Raw genomic sequence first — 20039 nt, 5'->3', positions numbered from 1 at the left:
GACTGAGATAAATAATAAAATGAAATATTAAAAACACGATGTATCTCGCTGTATTGCGCGAGTACGCTTCTAGTATATATATAGACTTGGGATCATGTGAGACCAAAKGTTTTTCGTGAGACCCGTAAGACCAATTCTCAACCTTTAGATTAGATCTACAATCTCAACATTAATAATCACAAAATTGTCACGAGACTTCTCAATAATCACAAAATTGTCACCGTACAATTTTAGACCATTAGATCATTAGCTTATAAAGTTGATCAATGAATATAAATTGGTCTTACGGGTCTCACGAAAAACTCTTGGTCTCACGTGAACCCAACCCTATATATATATATATATATACACACACACACACACACACTAGTTGTGTACCCGCACAATGCGGCGGGAGGTGTGAATTTTAACCATTTTGAAGTTTCACTAGTTTTATTAGAGAATATTTAACGATGATATAAGTTACACTTGATCTTTACATATTAATACAATTTGAATAAATAAGATTTATAGTTCCAATTATAGTCTATCGATGAAAAAAAATGTATGACAGTTTAAAATCCAACATATTTAAACGACTCCACAAATGTGTTTGATTTACACCAAGAGCAAAGAATCAAGAGATCGAGATCGAGAGTTCTAGAGCAATCGAATGAGAGATGAATGAGAACTTTTAATAACTCATGGTAAATATTAGTTTGAATCTCACTTTGGGGATGAGGAGAAGACATAGATGTATGAAAGGGTGAAGGCATGTCAAAAGTATCTTGGAACATGAAAAGAAAAAGTAATAATGTGCATTGGTAACTTATACTATATATTATTTTAATTGTAGATTAAGAGATTTTAAGACCGAATGCATAAAGTAGTAGTATTTAATGCATTATGAGTTGTTTTTAAGACTTTTAAGACTTTGTGCATAAATGTATAATACTTTGTGCATGTCCTCGATCCATCATCGTCGTCTCGTCCCTATTTCCGCTGGGAATTTGATCACATCCCCATCTCCCACGGAGAACAGGGAAACAAGGATTTTCCCCATTTCTGTAAGCAATTTTAAATCAAATATGTGAGATATCACATATGTTTAAATTTGGGAAATTTCCAATAAACCTACAATCAAAAGGAATTTAATTTAATAAAAAAATCACAAATAACTAATAAGTTAAAAGCAAAAGAAATTCAATTTAATCAAAAAAAACTTAACGTCACACGTACCAAAACATATCGAGTAATATCCAGAACCATATCGAGTAATTGTATTTTGACTTGATATCCAAAATATTGCATACTACCATCCAAAAAACTAACATTTTTTTTATTCTAAATATAGTTAGGAAATAAAAAATTATGAATTACCAACTTAGTTGAAAAAATAATATATATTTAATTTATTAATTATCATATATAACTAGTACGGAAATGTTATACCCGTCCCCGTCTCCTGGGGTTGTCCCTTAGCATGTTAAATGTGAGATTTTGAACAGGGCCCCTAAAAATTTTAGGGCCCAAATTTACATGTGTTTAGGTCTTTTTTATCGACCTATGTAAAACTATAGCTGAAATTATTTAGGTTCAAACTCTTAATTGTTTGGTTTTATGTTCAAATCATTAATGGTTTAAGTTTAGTTTCAGACGGTTAATCGTTTTAGGTTTACCCCATTTTTGTTCTTAACATATACTCTCTGTGATCTCATTCATGCAATATAATCAAAAGTTTTGAATGTAACAAGACCTTCAAATAGATTAGAACATCCTGCCGTCTTCATCCCCATCCCCGGTTTAATAGGAAATCCCCACCCGACATATAAGGGCCATTCCCATGTCTAGATATAGGCTCGACTCGATAATAACCCTCTTCTTCAATCCCCTTCTGGGGATAATAGGGTGCTCAAAAACCCAACCAACCTGATCAACCCAACACGAAATAACTCAACCCGAAGCAACCCGATGTCTAATCGAGTTGTAAAATTGTCAAACCGTAAGTATTGAGTTGATATTGAGTTACTATTATTTGAACTCAACCCAACCTGATGAATTCGATATCCTTTTATTTCTTGGATTTAATATGATTGTTGAATTTATATTAATATGTATATTAGACAATTACACTATCATGTATGCTCTTCATATACACATATTTTCAATCTATTCATATATTTATATAACTCATTCGTATATATATTCAGTAACTGTGATTCTGTGAGCATATATATGTAAATTGAGAAAATTAACTGAATGTGATATACGCAAGAAGTATGGATAAGTTGTATCAAATGGTTGATGATGAAAAAGAAATTATGAGTAGAGAAATAACATATTCTAAATTAGAAGAATATTTTAATGTACCAAAGTATCAATCCGTACGAGTTGGGTCGGGTTGCACTTTGGTTCAGGTTGGATTGGGATTAGATTTTTCAAACCGCAAACACTGGATTGGGTTGTTTATATGTCTTCAATCCGATCAAACCAACCCATGAGCATCCCTAAGGGATAAGGGACGCTATCTATTGTCTCCATATACAGCCACGTGTTGGATAAGATTCCCGATCCTTTCAATGCACACCCAATAACACTAACCCAATCTAACCCACATGATTTGGGATGGGTTACACCGTTAAAACGCTTTGAACACGTTGAGATTTTATAAACCTCGGTCACTAAGTTGGACGTTCAAAACGTCTTCAAACCCGCCATCCCGACCCAACCCGTGTACACCACAAGAATTTAGCACCAATTACAAGCACATGTTTAACATCTTAGAAACCACACCTGAATCCATTAAGCATCAACATCCAATAACAGTAATTCTACAATACAGTCACACAAAGTACTTAGATTACAACCCCACAAGATATCTGAGCCTTAGCACCAGTCCTTTTTTATTTAAAGATTGGGTTCGTAACTCAAAAACCACTAGAAATATGGATATTCCACACTGCAATCACTTCTTTTTCGCGATGAACAACCCCCATCTCTGCTCTCCGGAAGCCGTTCTCACCAGCTTCGCCTTCCAACCACCAACGATATCGTTGTAGTCTTCCTGCAGATATCAAGTTCACCAGAAAACGTTAATCGATACTTGCATTCTACTGTCCGTTAGTATATGAATGATTGTGTGAATACTGTCCATTCACATATGAATGATTGTATGAATACTGTCCATTCACATGTGAATGATTGTATGAATACTGTCCATTCACATGTGAATGATNTGAATGATTGTATGAATACTGTCCATTCACATGTGAATGATTGTATGAATACTGTCCATTCACATATGAATGATTGTATGAATACTGTCCATTCATATATGAATGACTGCATGAATGTGTAAGTAAATGCACTCACTTCAGAAAAATCTTGGATGAATTCTTCCTTTTCCTTCTCCACTCTTTCTAGTTCCCTCTTAAGGACCTCCTGGAACTGAAACAAGGCAACAAAAGAAATTAGAACGGGTATCAACGACCTGTCTGACTGCACCAAGACTTCTTGGTTTCGAGAAGGGTTAGGGAGGGAAGTCCTTTGTTTCTTTACTAGAACCCGACCCTTTTTGGGTCGTAGGGGGAATCAGTGCCAGCTTACACGCACCTCAAATAATCCCATGAGCCCCTGAACATAACAACCAGGAAAATCCCCAGTGGCCCTCAGGAGACTCGAATTGGCGACCTAGGTCTATCAACTAGCTTATCAGCCAATAGCTAACTTATCGGCTAGTTTGTCCGACATAGCCTAAAACGAAATACGAAGTGATAGAATGCAAGTACCAGATCTGTTCGATCCTCTGCTGTCACTTCTCCAAAGCCAGCATCTTTAAGCATCTAAAGAGCATGAAATAATGTATCAACACACACATTACTAATATAAACCAAGAATGTTATCTTGATCTTGATATTTTTACGGGTTAATAATTACCTGCCCATAAGTTTCTACATCATGGAGATCATATCCTCTTTGCTTGATGTATTCTGCAAACTCTTGAGATGGCGTTCCAGATTTTCGGCAGTAATCACTGATGAGAACTTTGCCACCCGGTTTCAACCACTTGTAGAAGGTTCGAAACAATGCAGGTTTATCCTAAAAAACATAAGCGAAAATAATTAAGAAAAACATGGCATAAGTGCAATTTGAACTACTCAGCATTATGCGAAAAGGGTATGATGCCATCCTCTAAGACACCCCCGCGAAACCAGTCTCAAGGTCATCATGGGGGAGGTAAATTGCGTGTCACAAGGGCAGGTGGGTGGTGTCAGGGGTCGAACCCCAGGCCTCCGGCTCATTGTACAAGGATGCCCACCTCCTAACCGGCTAAGCTAAATCCATGAGGACAAACTATTATGCATTCTAGATATATGCCAATGACAATATTTGTTTATTTATGCCTTCCAAACCAAACCAAATGACCCCAGTATATCTCACCCAGAGGTGGGGTCTGTGGAGGGTAAGATGTACGCAAAACTGAACTCTACCTCAAAGGGTACAACGACTGTTTCCAATTGTGAAAGAGAGAAAAGCAGGTATATAAACAACGGGTAAATGGAATTGGGAGATCATTTGTAGAGCATTGAAATGTTGTATATGTGCTTATACGTTCGCTGTGAGGAAAAAATCCTTCGAACATTATATATAGAGCGGAATCTTACTTGAATATGGAGGATCGTGTCACGGCTATAGATCACATCGAATGTATTATCTGGATATGATTTCTTGGTACAATCAGCAACCTCGAATTCAACTGAACATTGGAGCCCAATTGCCCGCTCAAGAGCAAAAGAGATCATATTCACAGAAAGATCGATGCCAACAACCTCAACGTCAAAGTTCTCGGCCATGTAGAAGTCGCCTCCCCCGATGCCACATCCAACATCTAACACTTTCTGGCCGGGCTTGAGATCCAGCTGTGCAACAAATTCTTTTGTGGTATCTGGTCACAATACAAAAAAGATGTTATAAGAAGGTGTCGGTGATTATTAAGGATCATAGACAAAACACGAAACGACACAAACTAACAAAGATAAACATTTCTTGTTATTGATCATTATCTTTGCTCAGATTCTTGGAATCTCACATCAGTTAGACTCAGACCATCAGACTGTATGAAGACACCACGTTTCCTCTCTCTCTCTCTCTCTCAAGACTATTTCAAAGAGAGATTTATAGAGGTTCCACATATTATAACAGGCACCAGAGCGGGGGTCTAGCACCACCTAGGAACTCAACTCACACTCGCCTACGTTCTTGAGGGCACCATCTAGCCTCTGTCTAGGGGGCGTGTTAGAATCCAACATTAGCTAGACACAGACCATCAAACCTGTACAGATGTAGGAACCTCCCCTTTTCCTATAAGGACTCTTTGAAAAGGAGATTTAAAGGGGTTTCACAATTCACATATTCTAACAGAGATAAGCAAACTAAAGAACCCCACGGGGTCGGTTTTGGTCTCAAAGTCCCTTTGACTTGGTGCTCATGAAGCATCAAAGCTCAGGTGCTAGCCGGAGGACCTCATGTTTGTGAGGACCATCCGGAATGAGTGTTTTGCATGGACCCTGTGGACTCTAGTTGGACCAAAGGTGCCACATAACATAACATACCACATCACAATTCACATACCTATTCCTCCTGTGCTCACAAACCCTTGTCCAAATATGCGTTCATAGCGCAGTATGCCACTACTTTTGTACTGGACATTATCCAAGAATCGCTGGAAGCCCTTATCGTCCTCTGAATTCACCTTCTGCCATATCCAGCAGATCTGCAAAAATGAGTGCATTCCATGGTTAGTAATTCACCAGACCAAAAAAGAAAAACTAGAATATTTCATGGTAAACCCAAGTACCTGATTTTGATTTTTCTTGTTGCGAACATAAGCTCCAATGCATTTGGATCCAACAAGAGAGAGTTCATAAGAATTACCGGATGCATCGGACATGTGACATTCCTTAAACAACTAAACCAACCATACTCATTAGATGGGATTCAAAAGTAATAACCTTCAAGACAACCATTAAAGATGCAAGAATATGAGAAACCCCCATATCACTTTCCAAAAGAACCCTTTTGGAGAGAAGGGAGGTTCCAACATGTATAGATGTGAAATAGTTCAACTCTAGCCAATATGGGACTCTAACACGCCCCCACCAACAGAGGCCAACTGGGCAGATATTGTCCCAAGATCGAGTCCCTATAGTGTTAGACCTTGGTTTTGGTACCATATGAGAATATGTGAAACCCCTAGATTACTCAGATGTGGAACTCTAACATGCTCCCTCCGACATAGGCTGGAGAGGCACAAATTATCCCAAAGTATCGAGTCGCTAGAGTGGTAGACATTGGCTTTGATACCATGTGAGAATATGAGAAACTCCCATATTACTCTCCAAAAGAGTCATTGAGGAGAGAAGGAAGGTTTCAACATATATAGGATAGAAACAGTCCAAGTCTAGTCGATCTGGGACTCTAACAAAAGGTTTTTCCTGGAGTAGGAAACATCTATGATCACATATCACTAAATCAACATAGCAGTTTTCACATTTTCTAGGTACCTTGGTGTAAAATCTAGGTTCACGGTAGTGTGTTGGGTTGTGCTTTCGCTTATGGTCTCCAGATTGGTGAAAGCATGACTCTCTGAAAAAAATATGTCCTCCAACCTTCACCCATTTCAGAAGTCTTTCAGCAATAGATTCAACCTGTAACCATCAAAAGAACATCACTTAGCCAAGTCAACTGGTTTACTTTCTAAACTGGAATCTAGTTGAACATCACGTAGCTGAATAGTGCTGCAACTTGGTTTCTTTTACTTTCTAAACCAGATCTGAAGAGACTTGGAACACCCGAATTAGTCTTCAAAAGACCCTTTCAGGAAAGAAGGTTGGATCCATGATATAATGAGAAGAAAGGGTCCAAGTCTAGCCGATATGGGACTTCAACAGGGTCAAAGACCACTTGGTAGTATATAGATATAATTGTGGTCAAGTAATTTTTATGAATATCCACGATGAATTTGTAGATACAAATGTCATAACTGATCGCCCATGAATTTTAGCATGATAGCAGGTGATGGTAGTTCCATACATCTATGCATACGATCACTGTACTAATATCATGGAACTGTGACATGATCCGAATCGAGAATCATAGATTCATTCAACTTCTTTTGAACACTTCATACAGATATGCATTAATATTAAAAGGTTTCATCTCATTAGTTGTTCTTTCGGATGCCAATTACTTATAATGCGAAGCTTGATTATGGAAGATTTTGAAGTAAAAGGTTGAATGTTCACCTCTTTATCAGAAAGGTACATCAATAACCAGTTTGAGAAAATCAGATCCATTGATTCAGCTGGGAAGTTTAGGTCCGGTGATGTAACATCAGCACACATAAATTTGACATTTTCATGGTGTCCATTGATGCTTTCATTCTGCAAGAATAAGTAGTTAAAGATGACATAAACAACCATAGAAAAAAGCATTCTTTTCCAGGTGAGAATGCATACCTTCTTTACCACACTTTCAATGAAATCCAAGGCTATGACCTTCCCCGCCTTCTTGGCTAATTCGCCAGTAAAACGACCAATACCAGCTCCTAGTTCGAGGATGCACTTCCCTTCATAGGGTGGGAGTAGCGACAGTACCTAAATAACGAGTAGACATGAGGCACGCAGCACAGTATATCCCACTTGAAAGTAGGATCTGGGTGTCGGATGTACACAAACCCATCCTCAAATGCATTACAGACTTCAAGAGATAACAAGGCGATAAAAACCCAATATATTCCACGTGAAAGTAGGGTATGGGTGTGTGATGTACACAAACATGTCCTTAAATGCATTACGGAATGCAAGAGATAACAAAATGTACCAGTAAACATAAAATCCAAGGAGTTATATTGCAATCCAATGCAGAAGGGGTGTGATTATGAGGACAGAATATGAATTGCATCATAGAACTATAAAACTGATACAGATTTACATCCTCCAAACAGGGTTTATTCAACCGAAAAGGTCAAAAAGAATCTCTCATTGGTCAAAGGATGCAGATATGCTTGATGATCATTGATTTAATAAATTTTGATTCTTGAGCAATGGTTAGTTTCTATAACTTACACATCAACTAAAAACCACATAATCGAACTGGGGTTTCCTTCATACTTGCAATATTGGCAAAAACAACACATTTGTTGTGCGAAAGACTGTAGATTAGAACAAAAATGTATGCAAAAAACTGTCACTATCAACTTTTTAGTCATAACTCAGAAGTCAGAATCCAAAAGATATGATCATTCTCAAGTTAGTAAACCCAATAATGCATACAAATTAGACTCACTAATGTGAAGATCAATCAGAAACAGAGCCACAAAAAGGGGTCAAAACATTGATAAGATTAATTAAGAAAAAGAAACAGTAAACATCAAGATCAGTAATCCAAGATTCTTGGAAACAGAACATCTGATTGCTAATCAGAGAAACCCAGATCAGAATTCATAAGAAATGAAAACCCAAGACAGAAAAAACCAACAACAAAAGGATTTAAGAAAGAAAGTAAGAATGCATGGAGTGTATTTATACCTCAGGCCTCTCTTCTTTATCAAGATCCGATGCCATAGAATCAAGCATCATAGCCTCAACAGTAAGGTCGACGGAGTGCTCAACCCAGTAGTTCTTCTGAATCTCACGTTCTTCTCCTGCAATCATCATTCAATTCAATAAAAATAAAAATAAAAAACCCAACTCAAGAAAACAGAATTAAATAACAAACAGATCAGAAAAAAAGCAATCACCATTAACAACAGCAGCCATTGCAAGAGATTTTTGACGAGAAATGACGAGGTTTTCGAGAAATGAGGATTAAAAACGAGACGAAAATAGTATTTAGAACAAGAAACAAAGGATTTGCGAGAAAATCGGAGGTTTGGTTCGATGGGTATTTGAGATGATGACTATGAACCCTCGATGGCAACGCGAGCTCTTGAGAACGACCTCGATCTGCTATTGAATGATCTCCCTTTCTGCTGCATAGAACGTTGATCACTGCAATTTCGCAAATGCAAAGGGATTGATGAAGTTTGTGTGGGATTTCCTTGGTGGGTTTCTCGCTATTTATCGACATCAGTGAAGTGATGTTGGCTTTGTATGGTAGTCTGGTAGGTGAATCCGATCTTGATGATTCAGATCACACGCGCCAAATGAATAATCGCCATGTGACCACCGATTGCTCTTCGACCCTTGTCCCAATATCACATTGATTCAAGAATCTTTTAGTGATTTTATTATCAAAAATGAATTTTTAACGATTGATTCCACATCCCACATTCAAAACTTGAACTTTAATCCTCAAATTTCATTACTTTCTTGTTCATGTGATGATTCAGTGTTCATTAATGCAATAACATTTAGAGCCTATTCAATGCCTCTCACTACTTAACTAGTGATTAATGATATAGCCAATCACTTATTTAATAAGTTTCTATACAGAAAGCCAATATTTTTCTAAATTTGTTCTATCCCAGTTAAAAAATATGCTACTTTAATTAATCTACCAATACAATTTATCTGTATAAAACTTAATAGAAAACTAACCAAGGGTTGGGTTCACGTGAGATCATGGACGGACCGTGTTACTCCTCTGTCGAGGGGATAAAAGATTTTAGGTTCGTGAAAGGTGCAATCGTATTAATTTGTTGTGTGCTACCGTATGTATTTTGGAACTATAACGATAACAAGTTTTATTTGGTAAAGTTGGTTTGCAAGGCTTTTATTTCACCCAGACCCAAGTTTAAATTCTTTTAATGTCATTTTCTTAGTCAAATGATGCCACCATTTGAAAAAGATTCAGTATATTTGCTTCTTATAGTCAAACGATGTCACCGTTTGAAAAAATTTATGGGTCCGCCCCTGCATGAGACCAACTTATTTCCGTTAGACCATTGTTTTACATTTGAAACTTCACAGCAAAACGTTGTAAGAAGTTTTAAGTGTAAAAAAATTGTCTCACGAAAACAGACTGGTCTCACGTGATCCCAAGTCAACCAACCAAACAACCTCTTAGATAATTTTATCACCAAAATATCGTCTCTAAATTATTATTCACATATTAATCTATAAAAATCATTTTTTTTATTAAACTGAATATTCAACTTGCTATGCGAGCCGACTAATCCCAAGACGACCACCTGCTTTACAGATAGTCCGAAGTCGGAGTCACTGCATTTGACCTCCGTGACCACAAAAGAATTTTTATTCTCCTTGGATGATGAATTATTTCCATTTGTCTGTTTGCAATTATGTTCCAAATGGTCCAAATATGTTTACCTTTTCAAAAAGATGTGGAAAATAGACCATTGCTTAATGGGCACCGAAGACCATGATGGATTTAAGCTATAAATGTTCGTTATTAATTAAATAATTTCTTTTATTTATTTATTCGATTACGACTATTTTTTATTTTATTTTATTTTATTTTATCTTTAATCAATTTTCATAACCTATGAATTATATTACTTTACTTTTATTTTGAACTAATAATTATTTTATAAATTTGTTAAATTATTCAAATGTTACAAATACTCTGATCATATATTTACTGGGGGTATGCAGAAAATCAACCGATCCAATTGAAAACGATTGATCCGATTAGAACCGACCGATCATAATTGGATATTCAATTGTAATTGGATCGGATTGGATTGAAAATTTCGACATCCAATTTGGATCGGTGGGTTCTCAGATGACAGTCCATAACCATTAAAACCGAACCGATCAACATCTAATTAATCATACGATGACCATCCAGTTTTCTATCCAACTATCATCCAATTAATTTATTTTCAAATTGCTTAAATCGAAATTTGTACATAGGCTTTGAATTTTTAACTTCATTTATGCTTGTTTTAATACATATTAAAAGTGATTAATCAATTTGTATTATTCTTGGAGAATTGGCTTGAATTAACACACTGGATAGATCCAATCCTAACGGATCATCCATTGATATCCAATAAAAGTATCCAATTGATGGAACCGAACTGATATCATCCATTGGATTGGATTGGTTATTCAATGTTAATCAGATCGGATCGGTTGACAAAATTCGACATCCAATGGATGATTGCTAAAATAGAGGGGCTTAGCGATGTAAATTTTTTTAGAGATTTTTACTTTTGATACTTTATTTTAGAAAAATTATAACATAGCTGTTGAAGATAGACCACGGTGGTTGTGAATGACGTGAAGATGGTGGATGGTAGCGATAATAGCAGTTGAGTGTTGACAATAATAGAGGATGTAGTTAGGCTGATGTAGTGGAGGTGGTGATGGCGATTATGGTAGAGGTGAGGTGGCCCACGGTGGTAGTGGTAGTAGGATGGACAGTGGTGGTTGGTGGTTGATGATGGAGGTGGTGGAGAAGGTTGTTGTAGTAGAAAAAAAGGTGGAGGCGGTCAATGGTGGTAGCGACGAACGATGGTAGTCGATGGTCGATGTGGTTGTGGAGGTTGTTGATGAGGTTGTTGTAGTGGAAAGAGGTGGGGGTGGCCGACAATGGCTACTGATGGTTGTTAGTGGTGGCGGCAGCCACAACTAGCAATGAAGACCACTAAAACAAATATCATATTAAAGTTATATATCAAAAGAGGGTAAATTAGTAATATTTTAGATTTTTTGTCTCATAAAGCATCTTTTGTCACACGATGTCTCACTTCTTGTCCATGTCCCATGTACGTTAAAACGTGGGATTTATTGTAATTTTATACACAAATTGTAGTAATAATTTCTTAATTTAAAAAGATGGATTTCGTAGGTTTTAAAAAACTTTCTATTTTTATTTTAAAAAATGTGTCTATTTTAAGGAACATTGTTTAAAATAAACGTCAAATAAATCTTTTCAACATACGTATATTTTAAAAGTATATTTATATTATATTATAAAACATTTGACAAAAATTCTTAAAAATAATTTTTTATGCATGAAATATTGTATATTGATGCATATTACTTAAAATTCAATATTACATGTAAATTATGCATAATTACAATTATTAAAGCTTTATGTTTGAATTCGTGTAACTAATTACGGATAAACATAATCAAATAGAGGATGAACATCTCATTTAAAATATAATTAGGATAATTATTGAGTTCTAACAAAATAATTAGTTATTATCTTTATAACAAATTATATTATAACCAAATATAATTACTTCGTTATTTAACCTAAATTAAATTATAACAAAAAAATTGAATTAAAAAACTACATAAAAAATAAGAATTTTAAATAGTTAATTTGATACTAATATCGACATATTTTTGTCAAATTTATATTTTATTCAAAAATAAAAACATCATCGTTTTTTCAAAATCGCATAAGACCATACTATAATATCGATTGAGATAAATTAAAATCAACATATATTTCGTTGCATTGCACGAGTACCTTTCTAGTTCTCTAAAAATACATATTTTTTTATAAACAACGTTCTTAAAAAATTATTTTTGTATAATAATAAAAACAAGTAGAAATAGTTTAATGTAATTTTTCAAAAGGACAATGATTCGTTTACAAATTAAATAATACGTATATATCTTGTTTAAAGGATTAAAGGCAATAAAACCGCTAGAACCTGTTCAAATTTATCCCGTTTCTCTTTGGATGGAAAATTGCATCGAATAAAACCTTTAATGTTTTCTTTTTGCGGAAATAGTTTGTTGATTAGATTGGTCGTGAGATGTTAACATCATATATTTATTGGCAGCTGATGTGACAAGACGTTATACTGTAAATAAAATTGAAAATGCAGTTATCTGAATAAATTAGGAACAAAATCAAATGAATCCAGTAAATTTCACATAATGTCAGTAGATGGTAAAATATATGCAGACCTTTTCTCTGTTCCAAATGATAGAATGTTGAATTTATGATGCGTAAACAATTACTGATAGGGTGTTTGGGATTGTTTATTTTAGATGTTTTTTGACTTATTTCAGTCTGGCACCGGTGATAAGCTAAACGCTAGTGTTTGGATGAGGAAAAATAAAACTGCTTATACCGGTGCCAAACCGGTAATAAGCAGTTTTTGATAAGTTAATCATTCCATGAAAAACCGTTTATTACCAGTTTACCATTTTAACCCTATTTTATTAATGTTTGTTAATTATTAATCTTATTGATATAAAATCTTGTCAAATATATTATTATAAATGATGAAAAATAATTTTTCTACATGTTAAAAATTCAAATAAGTTAATAAGCAATCTCAAACACTCTCATAAGTCAATAATATGGAAGACTGTCATTTTACATATATATGCAAAATTTTCCAAACACTAAAAAACAACTTATCAGCTTATTACTTTTTGGTACCGCTATAAGCTAATCCAAACATTTTTTACAAAACTCCGATTTGATACCACATAAGTTAATAAGCACTTTTAGAAGAAAAAAAAAAAACACAAGTTGTTTTAAATAAACAATCACAAACACCCCATGACTTGATGGATAGATTTGAGCAGGTTAAAACACGTTATTTTGATGGATCAAAATTAATTGGGTACGTTAAACTGACCCATCAGTATTTTCAATCACTTTATAAAATATGAATAAAAACTTAATATTAATATAATAAAATATACCTAGATTTATCGTTCCATACTTTTAATAAAATATGATAAAAGCAGACAGTGTTTTTTTCCGTTCAGACAAGTTTTTGTAACGTCATTTTTAAAAATATTATAATAAAAACGAATCATTTTCTTAAAACATGTTTTATTACACAGAATACTCTTATATTTTATACCAGTTCACAAAAAACCAGCTTTAAAAAATTCGTATATGTTTCGAAAAAAATAAAATAAAGAAAGAGCATTTACGTGGAGGTATCCGTAGCATCCACTTCAGCCGACGCATCATCGCATCCATTTAAACTCGTAGGAGAAAGAAAACGAGAGAGACAAGATTCATAACCATAATTTCTCGAGTGATGGACACAGTCGATGGTTGTTCGTTCTCGGCCTCTCAAACGAAACAATTACCATATTCATTCATATCTTTTTCACCCATATAATCTCGTGAGTTTCTACTCTCAAACATACGTGTCGTGTTTTTCCATCCCACGTACTTTCGGATCTGACGTTCGATTTGTCATTCTTCGTTCCAATTTCCGTGCCTCTTCGCATCTCTAACGCCTCTACTCAACAACACATAAACGGAATCCGTTACTTCCCTGTATGCGACGATATCTGTTCATTTTATCGATAAGAATCAGACAGATCCATCAGTGTATCATCTCGAAAAGCTTTCTCAGATTTACCTTATCTGGTCATCTTCATCGTCGTTTACAGTTTCTTCGAGAAAAAATACAGAGAAAGATTTAATCCGATTTGTAAAAGTTTGAATTCATGATTTGGAACTCAAAGTTCAAAATGGAATCATATAGTCTATGAAATGGAATATTCTTGTGCCAAAAATAAGCATATGCTTGTCACATGGAGAATATTAACAACTTGATATATTCGTGATATATCCAAAATTGTCTGCTTATAATATCTGATTTATGTCCCTAAAAACATATATAAATAATTTTTTTTGGTATCAACAATTATTAAAAAATATTAACATTCGTTGGTTTTTCATAAAAACTATAATTTTTTAAGAAAATATAAAAACATTCGTTGNAACATTCGTTGGTTTTTCATAAAAACTATAATTTTTTAAGAAAATATAAAAACATTCGTTGATTCTTATTAGATTTTTGACTTTAAATGGTATACACGTTGGACCCATCTGTACCTCAAATGAAGCAATCATGATAATAATTATTTTCTTATCAACGATTATTAAAAAATATTAACATTTGTTGGTTTTTCATAAAAACTATATTTTTGATAAGAAAATATAAAAACATTGTGATTTCATTTATGCGTTTAAAGAAAAGTAGTAAAAATTGTAAAATTTGACGTGATTTCATGTGTTAAGGGTTGTGAGAGTAGAATTATTTGATTTTATAGAGAACAACCACAACATTTATATATATATATACACACACATTACATTTGATCCTAAAACAAACAAAATACTAGTCAAAATCGCACACCGTTTATTGAAAAACACTCATAAACTGTCAAATTAGTACGTCATAGGATGTCCTCAAAGGACAAAATAGCAGTCAAATCGCCCTTGGGGGGGATCCGAGGGTAGGTCGGGGCGAGCCCAATATTTCATGTATAATATCTTATTTTTGTTTTCCAAATCAAATACATATGAGATCCCTCCGTACTATTCTGGTCAAATCGCCCCAGGAGCGATCTGATGGTTATTTTGTAAAAAATGTGTAAAAATATTTATTTTATTAATATAAAATATATAAATAGGTTATTGTACTTGATTTTTATTAATTTATTTACACTATATTAATATATAAATAGGTTATTTTACTTGATTTTTATTAATTTATTTACACTGGCCTCCAACAAAAAAGTAAAGCGGAGTGGTGAATTTATTCTTTGTGCTAAAATTCCTAAAATACCCTTTAGAATATTTTTTATTTTTTTATAACTGCATCTCCATTTTTATTTCTTATTTTACAGATTTTTGTTTGCCATAAATTTAATAAACCCACCTATTTTTGTTTTTTCTCCAAGTATTTTTTATTTTTTATTAGTCTATGGATCTACTTAATTATTATTTGTTAATTGTTACTTTTTAGGTTTTTTTAAGTAATCACGGGTTTTCGAGTCAGCTTATAGGCATGGGAATGAAGCGGGGACCTCAATAGTCAATCCCCGTCTCCATTATTTATCTCTATCACTGTCCCAGTCCCCATCCATATCGGGACTTATAATCACATCCCCATCTCCATCCCCGACGGGGAAACGGGGATTTTTTTTCCCCGTTTATATAAGTTATTTTGAATTAAATATGTGAGAAACCATACATGTTTAAATTTTAAACATTTTCAATAAACCTAAAACCAAAATGAATTTAATTTAATACAAAAAAAACTACAATATCATATAATAACTAATAACCTAAAACAAAAAAAAAATCAATTTAATCCAAAAAAACTTAAAGTCACATGTACCAAAAGATATTGAGTAATAAAACCATATCGATTAATATATAAAACTTATCGAGTAATTGTATTTTGACTTGACATTCAAAATATTATATATTAACATATAAAAAGTAACAATTTTAGATTATAAAACTTAGTTAGGAAATATAAAATAATGAATTACCGTTTTAGTTGAAATAATATATATATATATATATGTGTGTGTGTGTGTAATTTATTAATTAATTAATATATATATATATATATATAACGGGTACGGGGCGGGGCGAGGAGCACCATCCCTGATTTAGCGGGGAATCTCCGTCCCCGACGGGGGCGGGTGGACCGGGTTCCCCAACGAGTCGGACCCATTCTCATGTCTATCAGCTTACGTACACCAACTAATCTTCGGGTGATCATAAATGGCTTTGAGTCATCACAGGTGAACCTCCAAGGCCACAAAGGCTTTGGCAACGTTTGGATTCAAACCCAGAGTAGATGAAATTTCCCATTATATCCCCTGAGACTTAATCAGTGCGTCACAACCCAAGTAGTTTATTTTCTTGACTTCTTACTATCTGATTTTTTTATGAAAGTGCCCTGTGATATGAGAATAAGTGATCTAACCGTATCTACTACAGAGAATGACGAAGAACAATAGAATCACGACATATATACTTAAGAACAATTATTTGGATCAACGGTAGGGGTGATCAAAAACCCGACCAACCCGACCCAACCCGAAGCAACTCGATGTTTAATCGAGTTGTAAAATTGTCAAACCGTAGGTATTGGGTTGATATTGGATTACTATTATTTGAACTCAACACAACCCGATGAACCCGATATCCTTTTATTTCTTGGATTTAATATGATTGTTGAATTTCTATTAATATATACATTAGACAATTACACTATCATGTATGCTTTTCATATATATACATATTTTCAATCTATTCATATCTCTATATAACTCATTCAATAACTGTGAACATATATATGTAAATTGAGAAAATTAACTGAATGTGATATACGTAAGAAATATGAATAAGTTGTATCAAATGGTTGATGATAAAAAAGAAATTATGAGTAGAGAAATAACATATTCAATGTTAGAAGAATATTTTAATATACCAAAGTATCAACCCGACCAACCCGTACGGGTTGGGTTGCACTTTGGTTTGGGTTAAGATTTTTCCAAATCGCAAGCACTGGGTTGGGTTGTTCAAGTATCCTACACTCAATCAACCCAACTCATGAGCACCCCTAATCAACGGTGATACAGTCATCATGTCATTCATTAATCAAAAGATTACAAGTTAAGAGACAATTCAGAAGAGAAACTTTCTATTTATTATACAAAAGACAATTAAATCGGTTAACATCTAAACCAATAGCAATTTGCCAAGTGCTTCAGTTAACTCTTTCGAGTTGCATAAGTCTTCTCAGCTTGATAAGGGATTTGACTCGAGTACAACTTCATCTGGTTCTTCATGATATCATAAGTCTGAGTTTCTACTACAGACTTACGTGTAATCCATCCTGATTTCTTATACCTGTCTTGTCCAAAACTCTGACCCTTCTTCACACTCAGTCATTTTCAAAGTGCATATTCTCTGATCAATCTTTTTGTATACAGATATGGTTCTAACAGTTTATTGGCCTCTTGCCATCTTATTTCTTGCTATTTAATTACCAATGTATATGTTTATTAACTACTGGTTTGACCTCAACTGCCAACATGTTTTATTACAAATTGGTTTACTGATTTATTCCTCTAGTCATCTGGTCCATTCTGAATATGTCGGATTTTATATTAATGTTAACGTGTTATTTGGTTTAAACCAAAACAATAAGAATAATAACCGAAAACTGAACCGAATAAGTTATCTTTATTCGATTAACCGAATTGTTTATACTAGAAATGAACTGCTCAAAACCACCTTATTTCAAATGGGTTATTTGATTTTGGAATTTTGACATCCTTTTATATTATCTATACTACCTTATAAATCAGATTTATCAAAAATGTTAAAAACAATTTTTAATGCACAAAGTCTTAAAAGTCTTAAAAACAACTCATAATGCATTAAGTACTATTACTTTATGCATTCAGCCTTAAAATCTCTTAATCTACAACTCATAATGATAGTACAAATTACCAATACATATTATTACCTTTTTTCGTGTTCTCAAGATACTTTTGACACATTTCATTCATGCCTTCACCTTCTCATACCTCTATGTCTTCTCTCCATCCCTCAATGTGAGATTCAAACTGATATTCACCATGAGTTATTATAAAATTTTCTCATTCAATTGCTCTAGAACTCTCGGTCTCGCTCTCGATCTCTTGATTATTTGTCCTTGGTGTAAATCGAACACATTTGTCGTTTAAATATGTTGGATTTTAAATGTGTTGAATTTTAAATATATTGGATTTTAAACTGTCATAAATTTTTTCATTGATAGACTGTAATAGGAACCATAACTCTTATTTATTCAAATTGTATTAATATGTAAAAACCAAGTGTAACTTATATCATCGTTAAATCTTCTCTAATTAAACCAGTGAAACTTCAAAATCGTTAAAATTCACGGCTCTCGCCGCATTGCACGGGTACACAACTAGTATATATATATATATATATATATATATACTATATTATAAACCATTTGACAAAAACTCTTAAAACCCATTTTTCATGCATGAAGTAATGTATATTGATGCACATTACTTAAAATTCAAGATTACAAATAAATTATGCATAATTACAACATATTAAAGCTTCATGTTTGAATTCGTGTAACTAACTGTGGATAAAAAATAATCAAATAGAGGATAAACATCTCATTTTAATATATAAAAATTTTAAAATATAATTAGGATAATTATTTTTCTAACAAAATAATTAATCATTATCTTTATAAGAAAATTATATTATTAAACCAACAAATTGAACCTAAATTATAATTTGATACTAATATCGATATATTTTTGTCAAAATTTTAATCTTAAATTTTATATTTTATTCAAAAATAAAAAAATCATCGTTTTTTTAAAATCACATAAAACTATATTATAAAATCTACTGAGATAAAAAATAAAATAAAATATTAAAATCAAGATATATTTCGTTGCATTATGAAGTACCATTCTAATATATATATATATATATATATATATATATAATATGATTTTAGTACAAGCTAACAAGCATTATGCCTTTGGCCATCATCAACATGGTGGAGGGGTCTACCCTGCAGGAGTGCAGGCCATGAAATTTCTCTGTGATCATTACTTTTTTTTTTCTTCATAATGAACGATCATTAAATCTATACTATATTATAAAGCATTTGACTAAAACTCTTAAAAACTCTTAAACTCTTAAAATCTTAAACTCTTAAAAACTCTTAAACCCGTTCATCCCTATCHGATTTTATCCCATATCTGAATTCGTGTAACTAACTGCAAATAAACACAATCAAATACAGGATAAACATATCATTTTAAATATAAAAAATCTAAAATATAATTAGGATAATTATTAAGTTCTAACAGAATACTTAATTTTATCTTTATAAAATATTATATTATTAAACTAAAAATAAATTATTTCATTATTAAACTTAAATTAAATTATAATAAAAAAATAAATTAAAGAAATTACATAAAAAATGAAAACTTTTAAATAGTTGATTTGACATTAACATTGATATATATTTTTTTTAAATTTTTATGGTACCTTCAAATTTATATTTTATTAAAAAATAAAAGCATTATTGTTTTTTTTTAAACACATAATCTATACTATATTTTTTTAAAATTTTTATGGTACCTTCAAATTTATATTTTATTCAAAAATAAAATCATTATTGTTTTTTTTAAACACATAATCTATACTATATTATAAAACATTTGACAAAAACTCTTAAAAACAATTTTTTATGCACGAAGTATTGTTTATTGATGCATATTAAAACATTTGACAAA

At 33.0% G+C, this 20039-nt stretch overlaps 1 protein-coding gene across 2 annotated transcripts; it reads right to left on the bottom strand.

Annotated features, from left to right (window-relative positions):
* Positions 1-2750: 2750 nt before the first annotated feature.
* On the bottom strand, positions 2751-9071 carry LOC112523504 (phosphomethylethanolamine N-methyltransferase-like). Of its 2 annotated transcripts, none has more exons than XM_025133129.1 (12): positions 8780-9071; positions 8568-8683; positions 7497-7634; positions 7284-7421; positions 6543-6686; positions 5837-5947; positions 5611-5752; positions 4644-4924; positions 3916-4077; positions 3768-3821; positions 3352-3426; positions 2751-3043 (listed from the first exon to the last, which is right to left on the bottom strand). In XM_025133129.1, exons 1-12 carry the CDS (start codon positions 8796-8798, stop codon positions 2945-2947), a joined length of 1479 nt encoding a protein of 492 aa, XP_024988897.1. In that variant the 5' UTR covers positions 8799-9071; the 3' UTR covers positions 2751-2944. The 2 variants fall into 2 exon arrangements, with proteins under 2 accessions (XP_024988897.1, XP_024988904.1); XM_025133136.1 differs by having other exon boundaries at positions 5837-5938.
* Between the last annotated feature and the right edge of the window lie 10968 nt (positions 9072-20039).

Source organism: Cynara cardunculus (assembly GCF_001531365.2).
Source record: "Cynara cardunculus var. scolymus isolate 2C chromosome LG 1, CcrdV1, whole genome shotgun sequence".
NCBI lineage: Eukaryota > Viridiplantae > Streptophyta > Magnoliopsida > Asterales > Asteraceae > Cynara > Cynara cardunculus.
The sequence above is the reverse complement of the archived record's forward strand: the minus strand, read 5'-3'. Positions and strand labels throughout refer to the sequence as shown.

Excerpts from the sequence above, each read along its gene's own strand:
- LOC112523504 (XM_025133129.1), bottom strand. Across the intron at positions 7,635-8,567 it reads ATAAAGAAGAGAGGCCTGAG|GTACTGTCGCTACTCCCACC; the intron begins GTATAAATACAC and ends CTCGTTATTTAG. Across the intron at positions 3,427-3,767 it reads CAGAGGATCGAACAGATCTG|TTCCAGGAGGTCCTTAAGAG; the intron begins GTACTTGCATTC and ends GCCTTGTTTCAG.